This window comes from Pseudophryne corroboree, chromosome 5, assembly GCF_028390025.1.
Source record: "Pseudophryne corroboree isolate aPseCor3 chromosome 5, aPseCor3.hap2, whole genome shotgun sequence".
Taxonomy (NCBI): domain Eukaryota; kingdom Metazoa; phylum Chordata; class Amphibia; order Anura; family Myobatrachidae; genus Pseudophryne; species Pseudophryne corroboree.
The window spans coordinates 842405367-842430565 of NC_086448.1; the positions used below are offsets into that span (position 1 = coordinate 842405367).

General features: G+C 49.2%; 1 protein-coding gene across 6 annotated transcripts in view; it reads left to right on the forward strand.

Annotated features, from left to right (window-relative positions):
* LOC134928666 (uncharacterized) overlaps window positions 1-25199 on the forward strand; it is a 147021-nt gene that overhangs the window by 49498 nt on the left and 72324 nt on the right. For 3 of the 6 annotated variants that reach the window (XM_063924635.1, XM_063924634.1, XM_063924633.1), the window contains 3 exons: window positions 6616-6666; window positions 14576-14644; window positions 18912-19022. In XM_063924635.1, the coding sequence (XP_063780705.1) occupies window positions 6616-6666; window positions 14576-14644; window positions 18912-19022 (231 nt within the window). The remainder of the gene's footprint in view (window positions 1-6615; window positions 6667-14575; window positions 14645-18911; window positions 19023-25199) is intronic. The other 3 variants (XM_063924638.1, XM_063924636.1, XM_063924639.1) reach the window with 2 other exon arrangements.

Below are 25199 nucleotides of genomic sequence, written 5' to 3' on the forward strand. Positions count from 1 at the left end.
AAAAACGGTGGATTTTCCAGCAGTTGCCGTGGCCACCAGGTCCGATGGACCGACCCCAAATAACTCCTCTTCCTTTATACGGCAATACACCTTTGTGCCGTTTGGAATCTGCATCACCTGACCACTGTCGTGTCCATAAACATCTTCTGGCAGATATGGACATCGCACTTACTCTTGATGCCAGAGTGCAAATATCCCTCTGTGCATCTCGCATATATAGAAATGCATCCTTTAAATGCTCTATAGTCAATAAAATACTGTCCCTGTCAAGGGTATCAATATTTTTAGTCAGGGAATCCGACCAAGCCACCCCAGCTTTGCACATCCAGGCTGAGGCGATCGCTGGTCGCAGTATAACACCAGTATGTGTGTATATACTTTTATATGATATTTTCCAGCCTCCTGTCAGCTGGCTCCTTGAGGACGGCCCTATCTATAGACGGTACCGCCACTTGTTTTGATAAGCGTGTGAGCGCCTTATCCACCCTAAGGGGTGTTTCCCAACGCGCCCTAACTTCTGGCGGGAAAGGGTATACCGCCAATAATTTTCTATCGGGGGGAACCCACGCATCATCACACACTTCATTTAATTTATCTGATTCAGGAAAAACTACAGGTAGTTTTTTCACATCCCACATAATACCCTCTTTTGTGGTACTTGTAGTATCAGAAATATGTAACACCTCCTTCATTGCCCTTAACGTGTGGCCCTAATAAGGAATACGTTTGTTTATTCACCGTCGACACTGGATTCAGTGTCCGTGTCTGTGTCTGTGTCGACCGACTAAGGTAAACGGGCGTTTTAAAACCCCTGACGGTGTTTTTGAGACGTCTGGACCGGTACTAATTGTTTGTCGGCCGTCTCATGTCGTCAACCGACCTTGCAGCGTGTTGACATTATCACGTAATTCCCTAAATAAGCCATCCATTCCGGTGTCGACTCCCTAGAGAGTGACATCACCATTACAGGCAATTGCTCCGCCTCCTCACCAACATCGTCCTCATACATGTCGACACACACGTACCGACACACAGCACACACACAGGGAATGCTCTGATAGAGGACAGGACCCACTAGCCCTTTGGAGAGACAGAGGGAGAGTTTGCCAGCACACACCAAAAAACGCTATAATTATATAGGGACAACCTTATATAAGTGTTTTCCCTTATAGCATCTTTTTATATATTTCTAACGCCAAATTAGTGCCCCCCCTCTCTGTTTTAACCCTGTTTCTGTAGTGCAGTGCAGGGGAGAGCCTGGGAGCCTTCCCTCCAGCCTTTCTGTGAGGGAAAATGGCGCTGTGTGCTGAGGAGATAGGCCCCGCCCCTTTTTCGGCGGGCTCGTCTCCCGCTCTTCAACGGATTCTGGCAGGGGTTAAATATCTCCATATAGCCCCCGGAGGCTATATGTGAGGTATTTTTTGCCAAAAAATAGGTTTACATTGCCTCCCAGGGCGCCCCCCTCCCAGCGCCCTGCACCCTCAGTGACTGCCGTGTGAAGTGTGCTGAGAGCAATGGCGCACAGCTGCAGTGCTGTGCGCTACCTTAAGAAGACTGAGGAGTCTTCTGCCGCCGATTCTGGACCTTCTTCTCTTTTCAGCATCTGCAAGGGGGCCGGCGGCGAGGCTCCGGTGACCATCCAGGCTGTACCTGTGATCGTCCCTCTGGAGCTAATGTCCAGTAGCCAAAGAAGCCAATCCATCCTGCACGCAGGTGAGTTCACTTCTTCTCCCCTAAGTCCCTCGTTGCAGTGATCCTGTTGCCAGCAGGACTCACTGTAAAATAAAAAACCTAAGCTAAACTTTTCTAAGCAGCTCTTTAGGAGAGCCACCTAGATTGCACCCTTCTCGGCCGGGCACAAAAATCTAACTGAGGCTTGGAGGAGGGTCATAGGGGGAGGAGCCAGTGCACACCACCTGATCCTAAAGCTTTACTTTTTGTGCCCTGTCTCCTGCGGAGCCGCTATTCCCCATGGTCCTTTCAGGAACCCCAGCATCCACTAGGACGATAGAGAAATCAGCATAGGGCATACGTGTGTCTGGCACTGTGGGGACATACGTGTATCTGGCACTGTGGGGGCATACGTGTGTCTGGCACTGTGGGGGCATACGTGTGTCTGGCACTGTGTGGGCATTTGAGTGTCCGGCACTGTGGGGGCATACGAGTGTCTGGCACTGAGGGGGCATATGTGTATCTGGCACTGTGAGGGCATATGTGTATGAGGCACTATACTCGGAGGCATTATGTGTATCTGGCACTGCACTACTGGGGTCATTATGTGTAACTGGCACTATACTGGGGGACATCATGTGCATCTGACACTATACTGGGGACATTATGTGTAAGGAGAACTACTGCGGGTATAGTGTGAAAGGCTGCTAATTGTATGTGTGTGTGTGCATGTGTCGGGGGGGTGATTACATATTTATAGTTTGATATCATAATATAAAATTGTGCACGCCTTCCCATATATATATATATATATATATAGTCACGATCCATGCAGTTTCGCCCTCTGCTCTGGTGCCCAGCACTCTGCTCTGTATCTGCAGCTTGGTAATTATCTGTTACCACAGCTGTGAGCAGCACCTGAACTCACTATATAGGCCAATGCAATCCCGTTATCCTGCTACGTTGCATACTCTGCTACAATGCAATCCCGTTATCCTGCTACATTGCATACTCTACTCCAGTGCTATCCTGTGATCCTGCTACAGTGCAATCCCATTATCCTGCTACGTTGCATACTCTACTACAGTGCTATCCTGTGATCCTGCTACAGTGCAATCCTGTTATCCTGCTATATTGCATACTCTACTACAGTGCTGTCCTGTGATCCTGCTACAGTGCTATCCTGTTATCCTGCTACATTGCATACTCTACCACAGTGCTATCCTGTGATCCTGCTACAGTGCAATCCTGTTATCCTGCTATGTTGCATACTCTACCACAGTGCTATCCTGTGATCCTGCTACAGTGCAATCCCATTATCCTGCTACGTTGCATACTCTACTACAGTGCTATCCTGTGATCCTGCTATAGTGCAATCCCGTTATCCTGCTACGGTGCTAACCTTCTACAGTGCAATCCTGCAACCCTGCATTCTCTGCTCAAATGCATCCTGCTACGGTGCTAATTCTGCTACAGAACAATCCTATTATAGTGTCTATACAGTCTACAGCGTTACAAGTGCCTTCACAGTCCACAGCGTCTCAAGTGTTTCCACAGTCTACAGCATTTTCATGTAATCACAGTCTTCAGTGTGTCCATGTACTCACAGTCTCCTGGCGTTCCCGTGCCCCCACAGTTTCCAGCGTTTCTGTGTTTCCTCAGTTCCCAGCATCACAAGTGAGTTTCCAATCCCAGCATCACAAGTGTGTTCCCAAGTATCCAGTACTGCCAAGTACTTCCCAGACTCCCAGCATTGCAAGTGCAATTTCAATTCTCCCTCTCATTTTGTGTTCTCCAACCATTCCTGGTTTTTACTTATTGTTCGCAGTTGTACACTGCTTTACCCTGTATAAATAAACCTGCTATTGTACCGAGAACATCAGTCCCTGTGAATATGTTCCTACAGAGGAAATTCCAAATAGATTCTGATATATATATATATATATATATATATATATATATAGGCACTACTGTATGGCATAATGCGTATAAGGGGTACTACTGTGTAGCATAATGTGAATAATGTACATGTGAGTAAGGCACACTACCAGGGGCCCCATAGCATACTTCCATGCCGCGGAACAGGCCCGCCCCCTGCTGCCGCCGCACGTGCACCCCCATCCCCCCATGGATTACTCCATAGAAACCCCTTCCCCGCAGCACTCACCATTAGGGCTGCACTGCTGCCTCATCCGCTTTCCCGGCCGGCCCGGCTTTACCTCATGTCACCTCACAGACGCTGGGAGGAGGTGTGGCCGTGGTCCAGAGATGTCCCTGCAGACTCAGCCATGCCTCCTCCCAGCATTAATACTCAGGAGAGGCGGAACTGGTGGCCGGGTGAGCAGGTGTGGCTGCATTGCAGCAGCACACCTAAAGGTAAAAGATGCCAACGCCGGGGCTCACTCAGTAACTACAGTAGGTGCAGGGGAAGGCTCGGGCCCCAGAGACAACTCGGGCCCCACAGCAGTCGCATCCCCTGAACCTATGGTAGCTAAGCCCATGCGCTCTACTGTGGTGTAATTTTAATTGGGGTAGTATTGATTGGCCATGACCCTTTTTTAGGCACACGTGCCTTCCCTATTTCAAATATCAAATATAGGGGAGGGGGGGCACCAGTCCTTTACTTTGCCAGGGGCGCTTGGACCCCTAAATACACCCCTGAGTGCAGGGTCTTCTGCTTGTTACTTAGGGGGTCATTCCGAGTTGATCGCTCGCTAGCAGTCTTTAACAGCCGTGCAAACGCTATGCCGCCGCCCACTGGGAGTGTATTTTAGCTTAGCAGAAGTGCGAATGAAAGGATCGCAGAGCGGCTACAAAGTTTTTTTGTGCAGTTTCAGAGTAGCTCCAGACCTACTCCTCGCTTGCAATCACTTCAGAATGTTCAGTTCCTGTTTTGACATCACAAACCCGCCCTGCATTCACCCAGCCACGCCTGCGTTCTCCCAGATACACCTGCGTTTTTCCTGGCATGCCTGTGTTTTTTCCGAACACTCCCTGAAAACGCTCAGTTGACACCCAGAAACGCCCTCTTCATTTCAATCACTCTGCGGCCACCAGTATGACTGAAATGCTTTGCCAGAATCTGTGCAAAATGACGTCGTTTGTTGTGCGCCGCATACGCATGCACAGAACTGCTGTTTTTTAGCCTGATCGCTATGCTGCGAACAAATGCAGCTAGCGATCAACTCGGAATGAGCACCAGTGGGCCTAATTCAGAGTAGATCGCAGCAGGAATTTTGTTAGCAGTTGGGCAAAACCATGTGCACTGCAGGTGGGGCAGATGTAACATGTGCAGAGAGAGTTAGATTTGGGTGGGTTATATTATTTCTGTGCAGGGTAAATACTGGCTGCTTTATTTTTACACTGCAATTTAGATTTCAGTTTGAATACATCCCACCCAAATCTAACTCACTCTGCACATGTTACATCTGCCCCCCCCCACCTGCAGTGCACATGGGGGGTCATTCCAAGTTGATCGTAGCTGTGCTAAATTTAGCACAGCTACGATCATCTTCCCTGACATATGGGGACACACCCACCGCAGGGCTAGTCCGCCCACATGTCAGTCCGGCCCCTCCCCGCACAAATACAAAAGCATCGCACAGCGGCGATGCTTTTGTATTTGTGGAGTAACTTCCAGCCAGCGCTGCTCCTGCGGCTGGCCGGGAGTTGATCGTCGCTGCCACTGGCCGCAGCGGCTGCGTGTAACGTCACGCAGCCGTCGCGGCCCGCCCCCCCCCCAATGTTCCGGCCATGCCTGCATTGGCCGGACCGCACCCTCTAAACGGCGGCTTAACGCCGCCGTCCAGCCCCCTCCCACCCTGCGACCGCCTCTGCCTGCCAATCAGGCGGAGGCGATCGCAACTGAACGACGGACTTCGGCCGTCCGGCATGCGCCGGCACACTGCGGCGCCGGCGCATGCGCAATTCCGACCCAATCACTGCGCTGCGTTGAACTGCAGCGAGCGATCAGGTCGGAATGACCCCCATGGTTTTGCCCAACTGCTAACAAATTTGCTGCTGTATTGTGCTGTGTTCTATATTCTGCATATTACTATCTGCTGTAGACTAACAATGTTTTACTGTTTGTGTTCCTAAGTGTTCTACCCTCGTCCTTTGGGCCTTTCCCTTTTTACTTTTTTCGTATGCTGTCTGTTTTCTTTCACACTATGTTGATCTTGAGTATATATTGTGACAGAACCACATAGATGGAGTACAGTCCAGCTCACTTTATTTCCACCTCAGGCAGGTAACACAGTACATGCAGGTTTTTACAGGCAGTCTTTAAACAGCGGCATAATATTCCAAGTTCTGGTAATCACAAATAGTACAGATTCCAAATGGATCCTAACGTAATCCCAGACTCCCATCTATAGCCTGGCCACTTGCTGGCATCAGGAGCCATGACCTACTGAACAAACACATTTTTAAAGGTCGCAGACATGTTGTAGTGATTAGCCCAGCTGTGGCTTACAACAGACTCAGCTAAAACCTGGTCTGGATTCCATCAGACCTATTGTTGCTGCTCCAATTCTGCTAAATCCTGCCGTTCCACATTAACCTCATGTGGAATCATGCTATCCCTGCCACAGTATTATGCTGCATTTATATGGGTGTGGATAATTAGTTCTACAGTCACTGGGTCCACCACTAATGGTAGACATGCATTAGGTCGACAGGGGCAAAAGATAGATACAGAATAGGTAGACAGTAGGAAAGAAGACAGGTTCAAAAGTCGGCATGTAAATGGTTGACGCTAGATTGTAAACAGTAATGTAGCTACAGTATGTCACATTGTTGTATGCTCTGCCCTATGTATGGCCCTACAGAACCCTGGTGGCTCTATATTAATATAAAGAAATGATAATAATAATTTGATTAGTTAATACCGGTTCCTTTCCTAATAACGAGCGATGTGACTGACTCCTGATCCTGCTGTTACAGAGAGAAGACGCATTGCCTCTCCCCACGTCCCCTCCGCTGCCGGTGGAAAAGGTAAGAACGTATGGGGGAGGGGTGGGGGGGTTTCTGGGTGACACACAAACATGTGCATTGGTGGGGGGGACCTTGTTCTACACAGAAATATTCACATTTCATGTATGATGACACATTCTGCAATGCTATATTGATATAAAGGGGTGGAGCTTAGTCTCTGAGCTGGCGGGAATCCTCCTGTTGCGCTCTGATAAAGGGACATGTTGCACCGCTCTGGAGCACGTCCCTGAGAAGGAGATCACTAGGGGCACTGCAACCAATGCTAACAATCAGCACGCGGTGCCTGGCATACAACGCACGTGCACTGTGGACGCAGGACTGCTGACAACACCGCCTGGCTACTTGTACAGCGCTGCAGGTTGTGTGCCTCCACTTGTGTCTGCACCCACGGCTCCTCCCCCAGCGTGTCCCGATCACTGCTGGCCACACAGCGACTCAGACTGCAACCAGGGCTCTGTCCCCGCTCCGCTGCGCCGGCCTCATGATACACCCTGCAGAAAGTCTGCGTGTCCAGTGCAGCTCCGGCCGGGCATGGGGATGAGCTGCGCCTGCGCTGAGCCGAGGGCTGCGCTCCTCTTGCCGAATCCTGCGCAGGCAGCACAGAACGAGATGCTGCAGACTGAGGAGGCTGCTGCTCCCTGCATGATATGACAGTGTTATGGGAGGTCTAATCGCCCCAATCCCCCCTTGTACATTGTGTTTCACCAGTTATGTAATCCTACGCAGTGCAGTGTAACCCTGTGTGTGTGTGTGTGTGTGTGTGTGTGTGTGTGTGTGCTGGAGCAGTGCAGTGTAACCCTGTGTGTGTGTGTGTGTGTGTGTGTGTGTGCTGGAGCAGTGCAGTGTAACCCTGTGTGTGTGTGTGTGTGTGTGTGTGCTGGAGCAGTGCAGTGTAACCGTGTGTGTGTGTGTGTGTGTGTGTGTGTGTGCTGGAGCAGTGCAGTGTAACTGTGTGTGTGTGTGTGTGTGTGTGTGTGTGTGTGTTGGAGCAGTGCAGTGTAACCGTGTGTGTGTGTGTGTGTGTGTGTGTGTGTGTGTGTGCTGGAGCAGTGCAGTGTACCGTGTGTGTGTGTGTGTGTGTGTGTGTGTGCTGGAGCAGTGCAGTGTAACCCTGTGTGTGTGTGTGCTGGAGCAGTGCAGTGTAACCGTGTGTGTGTGTGTGTGTGTGTGCTGGAGCAGTGCAGTGTAACCCTGTGTGTGTGTGTGTGTGTGTGTGTGTGTGTGTGTGTGTGCTGGAGCAGTGCAGTGTACCGTGTGTGTGTGTGTGTGTGTGTGTGTGTGTGTGTGTGTGTGTGTGTGTGTGTGTGTGCTGGAGCAGTGCAGTGTACCCTGTGTGTGTGTGTGTGTGTGTGTGTCGTGGAGCAGTGCAGTATAACTGTGTGTGTGTGTGTGTGTGTGTGTGTGCTGGAGCAGTGCAGTGTAACCGTGTGTGTGTGTGTGTGTGTGTGTGTGTGTGTGCTGGAGCAGTGCAGTGTAACCGTGTGTGTGTGTGTGTGTGTGTGTGTGCTGGAGCAGTGCAGTGTAACCCTGTGTGTGTGTGTGTGTGTGTGTGTGTGTGTGTGTGTGTGTGCTGGAGCAGTGCAGTGTAACCCTGTGTGTGTGTGTGTGTGTGTGTGCTGGAGCAGTGCAGTGTAACCGTGTGTGTGTGTGTGTGTGTGCTGGAGCAGTGCAGTGTAACCCTGTGTGTGTGTGTGTGTGTGTGTGTGTGTGTGCTGGAGCAGTGCAGTGTACCCTGTGTGTGTGTGTGTGTGTGTGTGTGTGCTGGAGCAGTGCAGTGTACCGTGTGTGTGTGTGTGTGTGTGTGTGTGTGTGTGTGTGTGTGTGTGTGTCGTGGAGCAGTGCAGTATAACTGTGTGTGTGTGTGTGTGTGTGTGCTGGAGCAGTGCAGTGTAACCCTGTATGTGTGTGTGTGTGTGTGTGTGTGTGTGTGTGTGCTGGAGCAGTGCAGTGTAACCCTGTATGTGTGTGTGTGTGTGTGTGTGTGTGTGTGTGTGTGTGTGTGTGTGTGTGTGCTGGAGCAGTGCAGTGTAACCGTGTGTGTGTGTGTGTGTGCTGGAGCAGTGCAGTGTAACCGTGTGTGTGTGTGTGTGTGTGTGTGTGTGTGTGCTGGAGCAGTGCAGTGTAACCCTGTATGTGTGTGTGTGTGTGTGTGCTGGAGCAGTGCAGTGTAACCGTGTGTGTGTGTGTGTGTGTGTGTGTGTGTGTGTGTGTGTGCTGGAGCAGTGCAGTGTAACCCTGTATGTGTGTGTGTGTGTGCTGGAGCAGTGCAGTGTAACCGTGTGTGTGTGTGTGTGTGTGTGTGTGTGTGCTGGAGCAGTGCAGTGTAACCCTGTGTGTGTGTGCTGGAGCATTGCAGTGTAACCGTGTGTGTGTGTGTGTGTGTGCGCGTGCTGGAGCAGTGCAGTGTTACCATGTGTGTGTGTGCTGGAGCATTGCAGTGTAACCGTGTGTGTGTGTGTGTGTGTGCGCGTGCTGGAGCAGTGCAGTGTAACCGTGTGTGTGTGTGTGCTGGAGCATTGCAGTGTAACCCTGTGTGTGTGTGTGTGTGTGTGTGTGTGTGTGTGCTGGAGCAGTGCAGTGTAACCCTGTGTGTGTGTGCTGGAGCATTGCAGTGTAACCCTGTGTGTGTGTGCTGGAGCAGTGCAGTGTAACCCTGTGTGTGTGTGTGCTGGAGCAGTGCAGTGTAACCCTGTGTGTGTGTGCTGGAGCATTTCAGTGTAACCTTGTGTGTGTGTGCTGGAGCAGTGCAGTGTAACCCTGTGTGTGTGTGTGTGCTGGAGCAGTGCAGTGTAACCCTGTGTGTGTGTGCTGGAGCAGTGCAGTGTAACCCTGTGTGTGTGTGTGCTGGAGCATTGCAGTGTAACCCTGTGTGTACGTGCTGGAGCATTTCAGTGTAACCCTGTGTGTGTGTGCTGGAGCATTTCAGTGTAACCCTGTGTGTGTGTGCTGGAGCATTGCAGTGTAACCCTGTGTGTACGTGCTGGAGCAGTGCAGTGTAACCCTGTGTGTACGTGCTGGAGCAGTGCAGTGTAACCCTGTGTGTGTGCTGGAGCATTGCAGTGTAACCCTGTGTGTGTGTGCTGGAGCAGTGCAGTGTAACCCTGTGTGTGTGTGCTGGAGCATTGCAGTGTAACCCTGTGTGTGTGTGCTGGAGCAGTGCAGTGTAACCCTGTGTGTACGTGCTGGAGCATTTCAGTGTAACCCTGTGTGTGTGTGCTGGAGCATTGCAGTGTAACCCTGTGTGTGTGTGCTGGAGCATTGCAGTGTAACCCTGTGTGTGTGTGCTGGAGCAGTGCAGTGTAACCCTGTGTGTGTGTGCTGGAGCATTGCAGTGTAACCCTGTGTGTGTGTGCTGGAGCATTTCAGTGTAACCCTGTGTGTGTGTGCTGGAGCATTGCAGTGTAACCCTGTGTGTACGTGCTGGAGCAGTGCAGTGTAACCCTGTGTGTACGTGCTGGAGCAGTGCAGTGTAACCCTGTGTGTGTGTGCTGGAGCATTGCAGTGTAACCCTGTGTGTGTGTGCTGGAGCATTGCAGTGTAACCCTGTGTGTGTGTGCTGGAGCATTGCAGTGTAACCCTGTGTGTACGTGCTGGAGCAGTGCAGTGTAACCCTGTGTGTGTGTGTGCTGGAGCATTTCAGTGTAACCCTGTGTGTGTGTGCTGGAGCAGTGCAGTGTAACCCTGTGTGTGTGTGTGCTGGAGCATTTCAGTGTAACCCTGTGTGTGTGTGCTGGAGCATTGCAGTGTAACCCTGTGTGTACGTGCTGGAGCAGTGCAGTGTAACCCTGTGTGTACGTGCTGGAGCAGTGCAGTGTAACCCTGTGTGTGTGTGCTGGAGCATTGCAGTGTAACCCTGTGTGTGTGTGCTGGAGCATTGCAGTGTAACCCTGTGTGTGTGTGCTGGAGCATTGCAGTGTAACCCTGTGTGTACGTGCTGGAGCAGTGCAGTGTAACCCTGTGTGTGTGTGTGCTGGAGCATTTCAGTGTAACCCTGTGTGTGTGTGCTGGAGCAGTGCAGTGTAACCCTGTGTGTGTGTGCTGGAGCAGTGCAGTGTAACCCTGTGTGTGTGTGCTGGAGCATTTCAGTGTAACCCTGTGTGTGTGTGCTGGAGCAGTGCAGTGTAACCCTGTGTGTGTGTGCTGGAGCAGTGCAGTGTAACCCTGTGTGTGTGTGCTGGAGCATTTCAGTGTAACCCTGTGTGTACGTGCTGGAGCAGTGCAGTGTAACCCTGTGTGTGTGTGCTGGAGCATTGCAGTGTAACCCTGTGTGTGTGTGCTGGAGCATTGCAGTGTAACCCTGTGTGTGTGTGCTGGAGCATTGCAGTGTAACCCTGTGTGTACGTGCTGGAGCAGTGCAGTGTAACCCTGTGTGTGTGTGTGCTGGAGCATTTCAGTGTAACCCTGTGTGTGTGTGCTGGAGCAGTGCAGTGTAACCCTGTGTGTGTGTGCTGGAGCAGTGCAGTGTAACCCTGTGTGTGTGTGCTGGAGCATTTCAGTGTAACCCTGTGTGTGTGTGCTGGAGCAGTGCAGTGTAACCCTGTGTGTGTGTGCTGGAGCAGTGCAGTGTAACCCTGTGTGTGTGTGCTGGAGCAGTGCAGTGTAACCCTGTGTGTGTGTGCTGGAGCATTTCAGTGTAACCCTGTGTGTGTGTGCTGGAGCAGTGCAGTGTAACCCTGTGTGTACGTGCTGGAGCAGTGCAGTGTAACCCTGTGTGTGTGTGTGCTGGAGCATTGCAGTGTAACCCTGTGTGTGTGTGCTGGAGCATTGCAGTGTAACCCTGTGTGTGTGTGCTGGAGCATTGCAGTGTAACCCTGTGTGTACGTGCTGGAGCAGTGCAGTGTAACCCTGTGTGTGTGTGTGTGCTGGAGCAGTGCAGTGTAACCCTGTGTGTGTGCTGGAGCATTGCAGTGTAACCCTGTGTGTGTGTGCTGGAGCATTGCAGTGTAACCCTGTGTGTGTGTGCTGGAGCAGTGCAGTGTAACCCTGTGTGTGTGCTGGAGCATTGCAGTGTAACCCTGTGTGTGTGTGCTGGAGCATTGCAGTGTAACCCTTTGTGTGTGTGCTGGAGCATTGCAGTGTAACCCTGTGTGTGTGTGCTGGAGCATTGCAGTGTAACCCTGTGTGTGTGTGCTGGAGCAGTGCAGTGTAACCCTGTGTGTACGTGCTGGAGCAGTACAGTGTAACCCATTGTGCAGATGTGTCCCGCTACAGCTTTCCTGTTTTTAGCAGCATGCTGTAGCGGGATTCGGCAGCTCGTTTACATCGCTATTGGGTCCCGTACAATGTGCCCGCCTGCTCCCATTCAAATCTATGGCATAGCATGAGCATACAATCGCACGCGCCCGCTATGCCGTGCTGTCCAGCATGTAAAAGGACACATCTGCATGTGTATAACGGCCACTACTTCGGTGAACATTATGTGTTTAAGGGGCAGTACTATGGTGGCATTATGTGTAAGGGGCACTACTACTGTGGGCATTATGTGTATAAGGGGCACTACTACTGTGGGCATTATGTGTATAAGGGGCACTACTAAGGTGGGCATTATGTGTAATGGGCACTAATATGGTGGGCATTATGTATAAGGGACACTACTAAGGTGGGCATTATGTATAAGGGACACTAATAAGGTGGGCATTATGTGTAAGGAACACTACTACGGTGGACATTATGTATAAGGGACACTACTAAGGTGGACGTTATGTGTAAGGAGCACTACTGTGGACATTATGGGGGTAATTCAGACTTGATTGCTCGCTAGCTGTTTTTGCAGTCCTGCATTCGCATAGTTGCCGCCCACCAGGGAGTGTATTTTAGCTGTGCAAGTGTGCAATCGCATGTGCAGCAGAGCAGTACAAAAAAACTTTGTGCAGTTTCTGAGTTGCCCAGAACTTACTCAGCCATTGCGATCACTTCAGCCTGTCTGGGGCCGGAATAGACATCAGACACCCGCCCTGTAAACGCTTGGACACGCCTGCGTTTTCCCTACCACTCCCAGAAAACGGTCAGTTGCCACCCACAAATGCCTTCTTCCTGTCAATCTCCTTGCGATCGGCTGTGTGAATGGATTCTTCGTAAAACCCATCGCACAGCAACGATCCGCTTTGTACCCGTGCGACACGCCTGCGCATTGCGGTGCATGCACATGCGCAGTTCTGACCTGATCGCATCACTGCAAAAAACGCTAGCGAGCGATCAGGTATAAATTACCCCCTATGTGTATAAGGGGCACTACTATGGAGGGTATTATGTGTAAGGGGCACTAATGCTGTGGGTATTATGTGTATAAAGGGCACTACTATGGAGGGTATTATGTGTAAGGGGCACTAATGCTGTGGGTATTATGTGTATAAAGGGGACTACTATGGAGGGTATTATGTGTAAGGGGCACTAATGCTGTGGGTATTATGTGTATAAAGGGCACTACCCCATTCTCGGCAGCTGGCCCTTCTATTCTAGGTTTGTCCTATATCCATCGCAATGGGAGCAGCTGGACTCTGTCACCCACTGCCTCCCTGTCTCCCACTATCTCACCCCATCAGCCACTGCCTCCCTCCTGCATCACTTTGCCTTGCCAAGGCATCACCCTCTCTGTCACCCTCTGCTTCTCTCTGTCACCCACTGCTTCACCCTGTCACCTTCCCCCGCCCCTCCCCCCCTTCTCCTGACATGGTGCCCCCCTGTCATTTTGCTCTGGATCTGCCCCTGGTTGTGTGCACACGCTCTGACCTTTGTGGTTTAGTCATGAGGTAAAGTTGTATGCTCCCGGGGATAGGGAAGGGGGGGTCAGACAACACACACCAGGGCCGTAACTAGGCGTGTGCTGAGTGTGCTCGACCCACAGCGCATAGGAGCACCGGCACAAACTTTCCCCCCTTCCTGCATCCACCGCGACCCAGCAGTCTGTCGCTGCCCGCCCGCAGCGCTGCCACTGGCCTGTCTCATAGGTAGTGAGGTAGCGCTGCAGCTTCCCATCCCATGTTAGGTTCCACCGCTGGGCTTCCCCTTCTGTTTCTGCAGCGTTTGGGCAGGAGGAGGCTGGTGCTACTTCAGGAGCAAGCATACATATTCTCTTTCTGTCTATCTCCTCCCTGGCGCAGTGTGTAAAAACGGGGCTCAACCTGGTGTAGTGTGTAAAAGGGGGCTCAACCTGGTGTAGTGTGTAAAAGGGGACTCTGTCTGGAGTAATGTTTAGAAGGGGCTCTGATTGGTGTAATGTGTATAAGGGGCTCTGATTGGTGTAATGTGTGTAAGTGGCTCTGCTTGGTGTAATGTGTGTAAGGGGCTCTTCTTGGTGTAATGTGTGTAAGTGGCTCTGCTTGGTGTAATGTGTGTAAGGGGCTCTTCTTGGTGTAATGTGTATAAGGGGCTCTGCTTGGTGTAATGTGTATAAGGGGCTCTTCTTGGTGTAATGTGTGTAAGTGGCTCTGCTTGGTGTAATGTGTGTAAGGGGCTCTTCTTGGTGTAATGTGTATAAGGGGCTCTTCTGGGTGTAATGTGTGTAAGTGGCTCTGCTTGGTGTAATGTGTGTAGGGGGGTCTTGGTGTAATGTGTATAAGGGGCTCTGCTTGGTGTAATGTGTATAAAGGGGCTCTTCTTGGTGTAATGTGTGTAAGTGGCGTTACTGTGTGATGTAATATGAATAATGGAGACTACTGTGCAGCGTAATTTGAATTGGTATTATTTTGTGAACACGCCTCTTCCCCATGAAGCCACACCCCTATATTTTTGACACGTGCCTTCGACGCACACTGGCCCTATGTTAAATATGGGGAGGGGGATGGGGAAAGGCACCAAAAAGTCTAGTTACGGCTCTACTAACAATTCCAGTTGTAGTTACTGTGTTCATGTTGCGCCACTCCCGTTCCTGCCGGCTGCAGATTGATGTCTCCTCATTTGTCTGTTGTAGGTCCCCAAGGCTATTAAACCCACAAAGAAGCCGCGTGCCGGCAGTTATGGGCCGTTACGATTGAAACGAGTAGGTGGAATTTAATACTAATTAGAATGACACGCACCAATCCACTAATCCGGAGGTAATTGGGACAGCTGACCTCCCGACACCCGAAACAAGGTGTGAGCACATTACACAGGGGGCGTCCCAAGTAAACCTTGATTCCAACCGATTGTGCGTCTTTGTGCACAAGCTGCGGATCAGAGACTTGTAGGTGGGCGTCACTGCACAAATACTCGCAGCTGTGGTATTAGCAGATTAGCGCAGATCCGCTGCGTACGGGGAGGCAGTAGCGACGGCATTTGTGTCCATCTCTGCGTACGGCCGTATATGCTGATTTCTGAGCGCTATGTGTTCTGCTGTCTCCGCGCCTGTTGTGTTGCTATGTCTGTGGGTTCTGCAAGGCCCCCGGGGAAATTCCTCCATTGCACACAGGACCTAACTGGAAATGATTTCATGTTGCTGCTTCACGCTGATCACCTCCAGCTGGTCCCTGACAGGCCACATCTGGTTCCCACACAGGAGGATATGCGTGAGGAGACATGACGCCGATTGCCTGTTTATATGCTGTGACAGAGGCTGAGATTAATGGGGAGGAAATAAGAAATAAACATATTTATCCTTAATATGGTGCTCAGCTCCCTCTCCGGTTACATGTGGAGGGACTTGGTGATGTATCGGTTGTTGGGTTCCGTTGCCTGAAAGCTACACTCTTCCCTGTGTAACCTTCACTGACCAATAGAATGACAGCGGCTGCCTTCTGCCAATAAGTAATACGTCTGCGGCCAGTCACACGCACAGCGTCTATTGGTGGTCGCCTGTCTGCAACTCTATGCAAACGTTGCAATAAACTCCTTCCCTGGTGCTATGTGTACAACTGAACATGCCAGAACTGAGATGCCCACCATTACTGGCAAAACCATGGGTGGCAGGAGACTATCCACCTCTCACCGTTACTGGCAAAACCATGGGTGGCAGGAGACTATCCACCTCTCACCATTACTGGCAAAACCATGGGTGGCAGGAGACTATCCACCTTTCACCATTACTGGCAAAACCATGGGTGGCAGGAGACTATCCACCTTTCACCATTACTGGCAAAACCATGGGTGGCAGGAGACTATCCACCTCTCACCATTGCTTGCAAAACCATAGGTGGTAGGAGAATACCAGTCTCTCACCATTACTGGCAAAACTATGGGTGGCAGAAGACTATCCACCTCTCACCATTACTGGCAAAACTATGGGTGGCAGGAGACTATCCACCTCTCACCATTGCTGGCAAAACCATGGGTGGCAGGAGACTATCCACCTCTCACCATTGCTGGCAAAACCATGGGTGGCAGGAGACTATCCACCTTTCACCATTACTGGCAAAACCATGGGTGGCAGGAGACTATCCACCTCTCACCATTGCTTGCAAAACCATATGTGTCAGGAGAATACCAGTCTCTCACCATTACTGGCAAAACTATGGGTGGCAGGAGACTATCCACCTCTCACCATTATTGGCAAAACTATGGGTGGCAGGAGACTATCCACCTCTCACCATTGCTGGCAAAACCATGGGTGGCAGGAGACTATCCACCTCTCACCATTGCTTGCAAAACCATAGGTGGCAGGAGACTATCCACCTCTCACCATTGCTGGCAAAACTATGGGTGGCAGGAGACTATCCACCTCTCACTATTATTGGCAAAACCATGGGTGGCAGGAGACTATCCACCTCTCACCATTTGTGTCAAAACCATGGGTGACAGGAGTATATCCACCTCTCACAGCTGGTGCAAAACACAGCTGCCAGGCTGTTAACCAACCAGCCCCGCTCTAGCCACATAACACCCATCCTCTACTCCCTTCACTGACTGCCTGCAAGATGGTGAATCGTCTTCAAGATTGGCTTACTGAGCTTCAAAGCATTACATGACCAGGGTCCAAGGTACCTGAAGCAGCTTCTGACCCCATACTGCCCCACTCGATTACTGCGATCTGTAGATGAAGGACTTTTAGCAGTACCTAGAATCTCCCGTAATTCATCTGGGGGTCGAGCTTTTAGTCATGCGGCTCTGACTCTATGGAACTCACTTCCCCGCACAGTGCGAGAGGCCCCAACTATAGAATCCTTCAAAAGTAGACTTAAGACTTTCCTGTATATTCAAGCATTTCCATAATGTCCCTTTAGTATCTTCATGCTTCTGTATTTTATGAAAAGCTGTTCTGTACTTCATTATTTTCTGTACTATATTATGCTATGTATCTGTTAAGCGCCTTGAGTCCTATTGGAGACAGAGCGCTATATAAATAAAATTATTATCATTATCACCATTGCTGGCAAAACCATGGGTGGCAGGAGAAAATCAGTCTCTCACCATTACTGGCAAAACCATGGGTGGCAGGAGACTATCCACCTTTCACCATTACTGGCAAAACCATGGGTGGCAGGAGACTATCCACCTCTCACCATTGCTTGCAAAACCATAGGTGGCAGGAGAATACCAGTCTCTCACCATTACTGGCAAAACTATGGGTGGCAGGAGACTATCCACCTCTCACCATTATTGGCAAATCTATGGGTGGCAGGAGACTATCCACCTCTCACCATTGCTGGCAAAACCATGGGTGGCAGGAGACTATCCACCTCTCACCATTGCTGGCAAAACCATGGGTGGCAGGAGACTATCCACCTCTCACCATTGCTGGCAAAACCATAGGTGGCAGGAGAATACCAGTCTCTCATCATTACTGGCAAAACCATGGGTGACAGGAGAATATCCACCTCTCACAGCTGGTGCAAAACACAGCTGCCAGGCTGTTAACCAACCAGCCCCGCTCTAGCCACATAACACCCATCCTCTACTCCCTTCACTGACTGCCTGCAAGATGGTGAATCGTCTTCAAGATTGGCTTACTGAGCTTCAAAGCATTACATGACCAGGGCCCAAGGTACCTGAAGCAGCTTCTGATCCCATACTGCCCCACTCGATTACTGCGATCTGTAGATGAAGGACTTTTAGCAGTACCTAGAATCTCCAGTAATTCATCTGGGGGTCGAGCTTTTAGTCATGTGGCTCCGACTCTATGGAACTCACTTCCCCGCACAGTGCGAGAGGCCCCAACTATAGAATCCTTCAAAAGTAGACTCAAGACTTTCCTGTTTACTCAGCGTTTCCATAATGTCCCTTTAGTATCTTCATGCTTCTGTATTTTATGAAAAACTGTTCTGTACTTCATTATTTTCTGTACTATATAATGCTATGTATCTGTTAAGCGCCTTGAGTCTTATTGGAGACAGAGCGCTATATAAATAAAATTATTATTATTATTATCACCATTGCTGGCAAAACCATGGGTGGCAGGAGACTATCCACCTCTCACCATTACTGGCAAAACCATGGGTGGCAGGAGACTATTCACCTCTCACCATTGCTGGCAAAACCATGGGTGGCAGGAGACTATCCACCTCTCACCATTGCTGGCAAACCATGGGTGGCAGGAGAATATCAGCCTCTTACCATTGCTGGCAAACCATGGGTGGCAGGAGACTATCTGCCTCTCACAATTGCTGGCAAACCATGGGTGGCTGGAGAATATCAGCCTCTTACCATTACTGGCAAAATCATGGGTGGCAGAAGACTATCTGCCTCTCACCATTGCTGGCAAAACCATTGCACATCATCCTCTGATCACTGATGTTTGCTAAACATTAATGTTGAATGGCCATCCTCATGCTGGGAGCGTATCCAGGAAGGACGGTGATTGAGGTCATTGTCTCATGACACTGGCACATTTTTTGATTCCAAAGGTGTCACTGGGAAGATGGCAATGTGGAGGTGGGGGGTACACGATTGCACCCATGGAAAACACACGTGCGATCCACACTTGCCAACTCTCCCAGAAAGGCCAGGAGGCTCCCTAAAATTGTGTGGCACTCCCAGCCACCTGGAAAAGTGGGCAAGTCTCCTGCAGCCAGCTTCCACCCCCTGAATCCCCGCGCTGCCCCCCACTCAACTCTACAGCCACCCTGCTACTGGAGGAAAAGTGGGCAGGGCTATGATGTGATTCATTCTGAATCGCATCATCGTAGCCATGAGACATTTTAATGCCGGTAATGTGGGCATTGTATAGCATTGGCTGGCCTGCGATGACACTATGACATCTCCACACCCCTGGACCACCCCTTTTTCTGTAGCCACGCCTCCTATTGAGCCGACTGGAAGGGAGGGAGGGAAGGCGTAGCCGGAAAGTTGTCATGTATGCTGTGATCTCTGCAGCTGATCTGTTGTGTTTTGTGCAGGACGTAGAAGAGGCTGAAGAGCAAAGTAAACACCAAAAACATTACAAAAGAGAGAAAGGAGAAAAGAGAAGAGAATGGAAGAAGAAGGGCGATCATCACTTCGGTCCGCAGGTAATGCTGTGTAATTCACGCATCTGTTACCCAATCCCAATACAGAACGTTTCATTACATATCTATAGTGTGTAATATATATATATATCTGCATACATACTACAGGGCAACAAAGTACTATTATCCGACCACTATCAGTAGAAACGTGGTTGCTCACCACAGGTTACAATTCCCAATAGATGTCCACGTGGATATTGAATCAAGAAGATGTTGAAAAAAACAGGTCAAGCATTCTCATGTCGACTTTTTGAAGCCGTCGATCTTAATCACTGTTAACGTTTTGTACCTGCCTTTTTAGCGGCGCCTTGCTAAATCAGCCTGCCTGTGCCGCAGTGTCCCGCGGGGGTGAAAAGTTGCGTTTGCCGATCAAGCGCCCCCAAGCGTGACGGCAACAGGACCGCACCCCCTCCCCTGGTGGCAATTGTAGAACTTCCCCATTTGCCAGTGTTTATTGCGCAGTGTGAAGCACAGAACAAAGCAGCAATTAGGGCAATGACGGAATCATAGACCCATTCTGTTTACCAAAAGTTAATGTAGATTTTTGACTCCCCAAAGCAGCCGCCTGCGGCAGATATAAGCGCCGATCACACGTGGCATTGTGTCTCCAATGGAAAAGAAATATAAAAACAAAGACATTGGGCCGTATTCAGAGGCGATGTCGGACACAGGCGGCTGATGCTTTTAGTCTGCCATTGGGTAGGTTCAAGGTGCGCCTAAGTACTCGCCGAGACGGAATAGCGCTGCTGCCAGTTGGCATCTCAGTAGGCTCAGAATTGATTGCGGCATTTGCATAAATGCACAGACGCGGTTGTGGCGCACGACGTAGCTGTGTCCAGAATGAGGCCCATTGTGTGGGAGGTTCTCCCCAGCCCTGCTGTAGACGTTCCCCCAGGTGTAGATGGCTTTACTGCCACCCTTCTGACCAGCTCATCCCAAGCCAGCTGGCTGAGATACTAGTCTGTGGACTGTGCGGCCATACCATGATGTGCGGTCTGTCACCATATTCTATTCCAGGAAGGAGCTCTGACACGGCCTATAGGAATGCTTGGGTCATTATATCGCTGTAGGACGCTGAGCAACGAGCCATAGATTAGAGGGCATAGTATGGTGCTGCAATATGCTGTGGTCACCCACTAGGTGCAGGGTGCCAGTCTCTGTGTGCAAGTCGCCGACTCCGAATACAGTGCTTCCTCCTCCTCCATGTCAGACAGCTGGTGTCACAGGGGCTTATTTACTAAGGGGCAGCTTGTTAATGCCGGCGCTTCCCAGCGTGTTATAGCACAAAATATAAAACCTTCTGATAGGAAACTATGGGGTGCCTCGCTATAAAAACCATTGACCGTTCCCATTCTGTGCTTAAACTCGTGGAACCATCATTCCGCCTACTCGCCAGCGTACCAGACCCCTGTGTGAGGCACCAGGGATTTTATTTTGATGAACCAGTCCAGAAGACCTTTTGCAGTAGCCACTGGCGGTGCCTCATGGCTCAGTCAGCCTCTATATCATTGCGGCAGCACAGCTGTAAGTTCTTATCCCAGTATGTGTTCCCTGATAATGGCCTCTTCCCACTACTCTATCTATCTATCTATCTATCTATCTATCTATCTATCTATCTATCTATCTATCTATCTATCTATCTATCTATCTATCTAATGGCCTCTTTCCACAACGGTGAAATGTACTTTTTTTTTTCTTCCAGGCTTTGCTAAACCTAAATGTTTTTCTATCCCCTATAAGTTACAGTACCTCAAACATCTGCCCTATTTCTGCTTATCCACTGGACTTCAATGTCATATCTATCTATCTATCTATCTATCTATCTATCTATCTATCTATCTATCTATCTATCTATCTATCTATCTATCTATCTATCCATACCTCCCAACTGTCCCGATTTTCGCGGGACAGTCCCGTTTTTTGGGGACTGTCCCGCTGTCCCACCCGCGGGCCGCAGTGTCCCGCGGTGGGGGGGGGGGGCAGTTGGGAGGCTCCTGCACGCGCTGCTCTGCTTAGCAGAGCAGTGATGAATAGACGCTGTGCGCATGCGCACAGTGTCTATTCAGTGCAGACAGAGGGAGAGGGGGCATGCCAGCGGCTCACGGAGCGCTGGGCATGCCCCCTCAATGACGAAATCGGGGGCGTGGCTCGCGATCGCGGGTCCTCCCGCGAGGCCACGCCCTTTCCCATAGGCCACGCCCCTTTTTCGGGAGCGCGGCTTCGCCGGGCGTGTGTCCCTCTTTGGTTGGTTCTATATCGGAGGGGCTGAAGGGACCTTGTGACGTGTTGAGGGGAGGAGCTACGTCACCAGGGGGAGGAGCTACGGGCGAACAGGGTACCCCAAAAAAACCCTCGCGGGCTCGCTTCGCTCGCCACGCTTCGGGCACGGTGGCTCGCTCCGCTACGCTTCGCTCACCACCTAATTACTAAAGGTAATAGTTGGTGGCGTGGATAGTAGAGGAACTATCCCGCTGGCCTAGCTCCTCCCCCTTGCGTCGTAACTCCTACCCCTTACGGAAAAGGTCCCTTAGCCCACTTGATTCTAGCATCTACCGTCCCTCTTTACAAGCGGCTAAAGTTGGGAGGTATGATCTATCTATCTATCTATCTATCTATCTATCTATCTATCTATCTATCTATCTATCTATCTATCTATCTATCTGTCTATCTATCTATCTCATATATACTCTATTGATCTATCTATCTCATATCTACTGTATCTATCTATCTATCTATCTATCTATCTATCTATCTATCTATCTATCATCTATCTCATATATACTCTATCGATCTATCTATCTCATATCTACTGTATCTATCTATCTATCTATCTATCTATCTATCTATCTATCTATCTATCTACACAACACTGGGACCCCAGCTGTCTGAGGAAGGGGCTAGTCCCCGAAACGTCACAATAAAGGTTGCCCTGCGGGGTTTTTCTATTCACATCTGCTTATCAAGTCTTTGAGTGCCGCCCTCTCCAAGGTATTATCTATCTATCTATCTATCTATCTATCTATCTATCTATCTATCTATCTATCTATCTATCTATCTATCTATCTATCTAATGGCCTCTTTCCACAACGGTGAAATGTACTTTTTTTTTTCTTCCAGGCTTTGCTAAACCTAAATGTTTTTCTATCCCCTATAAGTTACAGTACCTCAAACATCTGCCCTATTTCTGCTTATCCACTGGACTTCAATGTCATATCTATCTATCTATCTATCTATCTATCTATCTATCTATCCATACCTCCCAACTGTCCCGATTTTCGCGGGACAGTCCCGTTTTTTGGGGACTGTCCCGCTGTCCCACCCGCGGGCCGCAGTGTCCCGCGGTGGGGGGGGGGGGCAGTTGGGAGGCTCCTGCACGCGCTGCTCTGCTTAGCAGAGCAGTGATGAATAGACGCTGTGCGCATGCGCACAGTGTCTATTCAGTGCAGACAGAGGGAGAGGGGGCATGCCAGCGGCTCACGGAGCGCTGGGCATGCCCCCTCAATGACGAAATCGGGGGCGTGGCTCGCGATCGCGGGTCCTCCCGCGAGGCCACGCCCTTTCCCATAGGCCACGCCCCTTTTTCGGGAGCGCGGCTTCGCCGGGCGTGTGTCCCTCTTTGGTTGGTTCTATATCGGAGGGGCTGAAGGGACCTTGTGACGTGTTGAGGGGAGGAGCTACGTCACCAGGGGGAGGAGCTACGGGCGAACAGGGTACCCCAAAAAAACCCTCGCGGGCTCGCTTCGCTCGCCACGCTTCGGGCACGGTGGCTCGCTCCGCTACGCTTCGCTCACCACCTAATTACTAAAGGTAATAGTTGGTGGCGTGGATAGTAGAGGAACTATCCCGCTGGCCTAGCTCCTCCCCCTTGCGTCGTAACTCCTACCCCTTACGGAAAAGGTCCCTTAGCCCACTTGATTCTAGCATCTACCGTCCCTCTTTACAAGCGGCTAAAGTTGGGAGGTATGATCTATCTATCTATCTATCTATCTATCTATCTATCTATCTATCTATCTATCTATCTATCTATCTATCTATCTGTCTATCTATCTATCTCATATATACTCTATTGATCTATCTATCTCATATCTACTGTATCTATCTATCTATCTATCTATCTATCATCTATCTCATATATACTCTATCGATCTATCTATCTCATATCTACTGTATCTATCTATCTATCTATCTATCTATCTATCTATCTATCTATCTATCTATCTACACAACACTGGGACCCCAGCTGTCTGAGGAAGGGGCTAGTCCCCGAAACGTCACAATAAAGGTTGCCCTGCGGGGTTTTTCTATTCACATCTGCTTATCAAGTCTTTGAGTGCCGCCCTCTCCAAGGTATTATCTATCTATCTATCTATCTATCTATCTATCTATCTATCTCATATATACTCGATCGATCTATCGATCTATCTATCTATCTATCTATCTATCTATCTATCTATCTATCTATCTATCTATCTATCTATCTATCTATCTATCTATCATCAATCTCATATATACTATCTATCTATCTATCTATCTATCTATCTATCATCTATCTCATATATACTTATGAATGCCATTTTTAGATTTCTCAGAAATATTTAAAATGCCCGCTCTAATATATATTGCAGACGCCAGGCACATCTTATTACCATATACGATAAAAGTGCGCTGTACATCGCAAACGCTGTATCCCTTAAGAGAAAACAATACACCCACACATTATCTGAGTTCCAAAGCTCATTGATGTATATATTTGTTATTAAAAAGGATATGCAGGAATGAAAGCTATACCTTACACACACTTAGATACACTTTAAACCTTCGCAGTAATGCAATGCAATGATATTACACTCTAAACCTTATGCAGCAATGCAGTGCAATGATATTACACTCTAAACCTTATGCAGCGCTGACGGTACAAAGTACCCGCAGCGCGTACACACCTTATTAATACACTTTTGAATCTTATACAGTTAGGCAATGTAATACACTTTAAACCCTAGCAGGGAAAAGAGGACACAACACCGATTTGTAGTTAAACACTGGGTACCGACACCACAGAGTAATATATATGAAAGGGAGTTTAACAATACAAATTATGCACAATACAACAGAGTAAATGGCTACAGTCAATGTACATACGTGAGAATATTTCGCATGCGCTTCCCGGTCCGGTCCTCCGCTATCAGGTTGAAAGCGTTGAGAGTCTTGTGTGACCAAGCCTGCTGCAGGCTCTCTTTATTCACTTCATCCAAAACATAACACAAGGGATACTGTAATCCCTTTGTCCATTGGACACAGGAATGCACTTTTACAGTACAGGAGAGGTCATAGGTCTGTTTGAATAGGTGGGCGATGTCTTTCTTAACTGCTCTTGTGGGTGGTCTCCTCTGGATTCCCCCCGCATACATAATATACAGTAAATACAGTTTATATCTATATTCTATTTCTGCACATAACTATCAGCAGGAACATGCGATCTTCCGCAAACCAACACCGGAATGTTTCCCTTAAAATACCCTACAGCTGGATACCAAACATCACCTTATAACCTTAGTCTGTCCCCTCCTATCCTGTAAAGGTGAATCCCTTTGTTCTGCAACCATTTAAACAGCTATAACTTTCTGATGTGGTGTAAGGAGACTATGTGTACATTGTGCACTATTTGGATTAAATATGTAATGTGTTTTGATAGCTCTCCATGCGTTCACAAACTCCGCCGTAAATACCCATACCACGCGCAGGACCGCGGGAGCGACCATACGCAAATTGCGAGTATGTGCACGCACGGGAGAACAAGTACACGCGCAGAGGCCATCTGTGAGTGGTTTGTACGTGATGTGTGTACTGCAATATTTTTCGACTTTGACATACTCTATCTATCTATCTATCTATCTATCTATCTATCTATCTATCTCATATATACTATCTATCTATCTATCTCATATATACTCTATCTATCTATCTATCTATCTATCTATCTATCTATCTATCTATCTATCAATCTCATATATACTATCTATCTATCTATCTATCTATCTATCTATCTATCTATCTATCTATCTATCTATCTCATATCTACTCTATCTATCTGTCTATTCTATCTATCTATCTATCTATCTATCTATCTATCTATCTATCTATCTCATATATACTCTATCAATCTATCTATCTATCTATCTC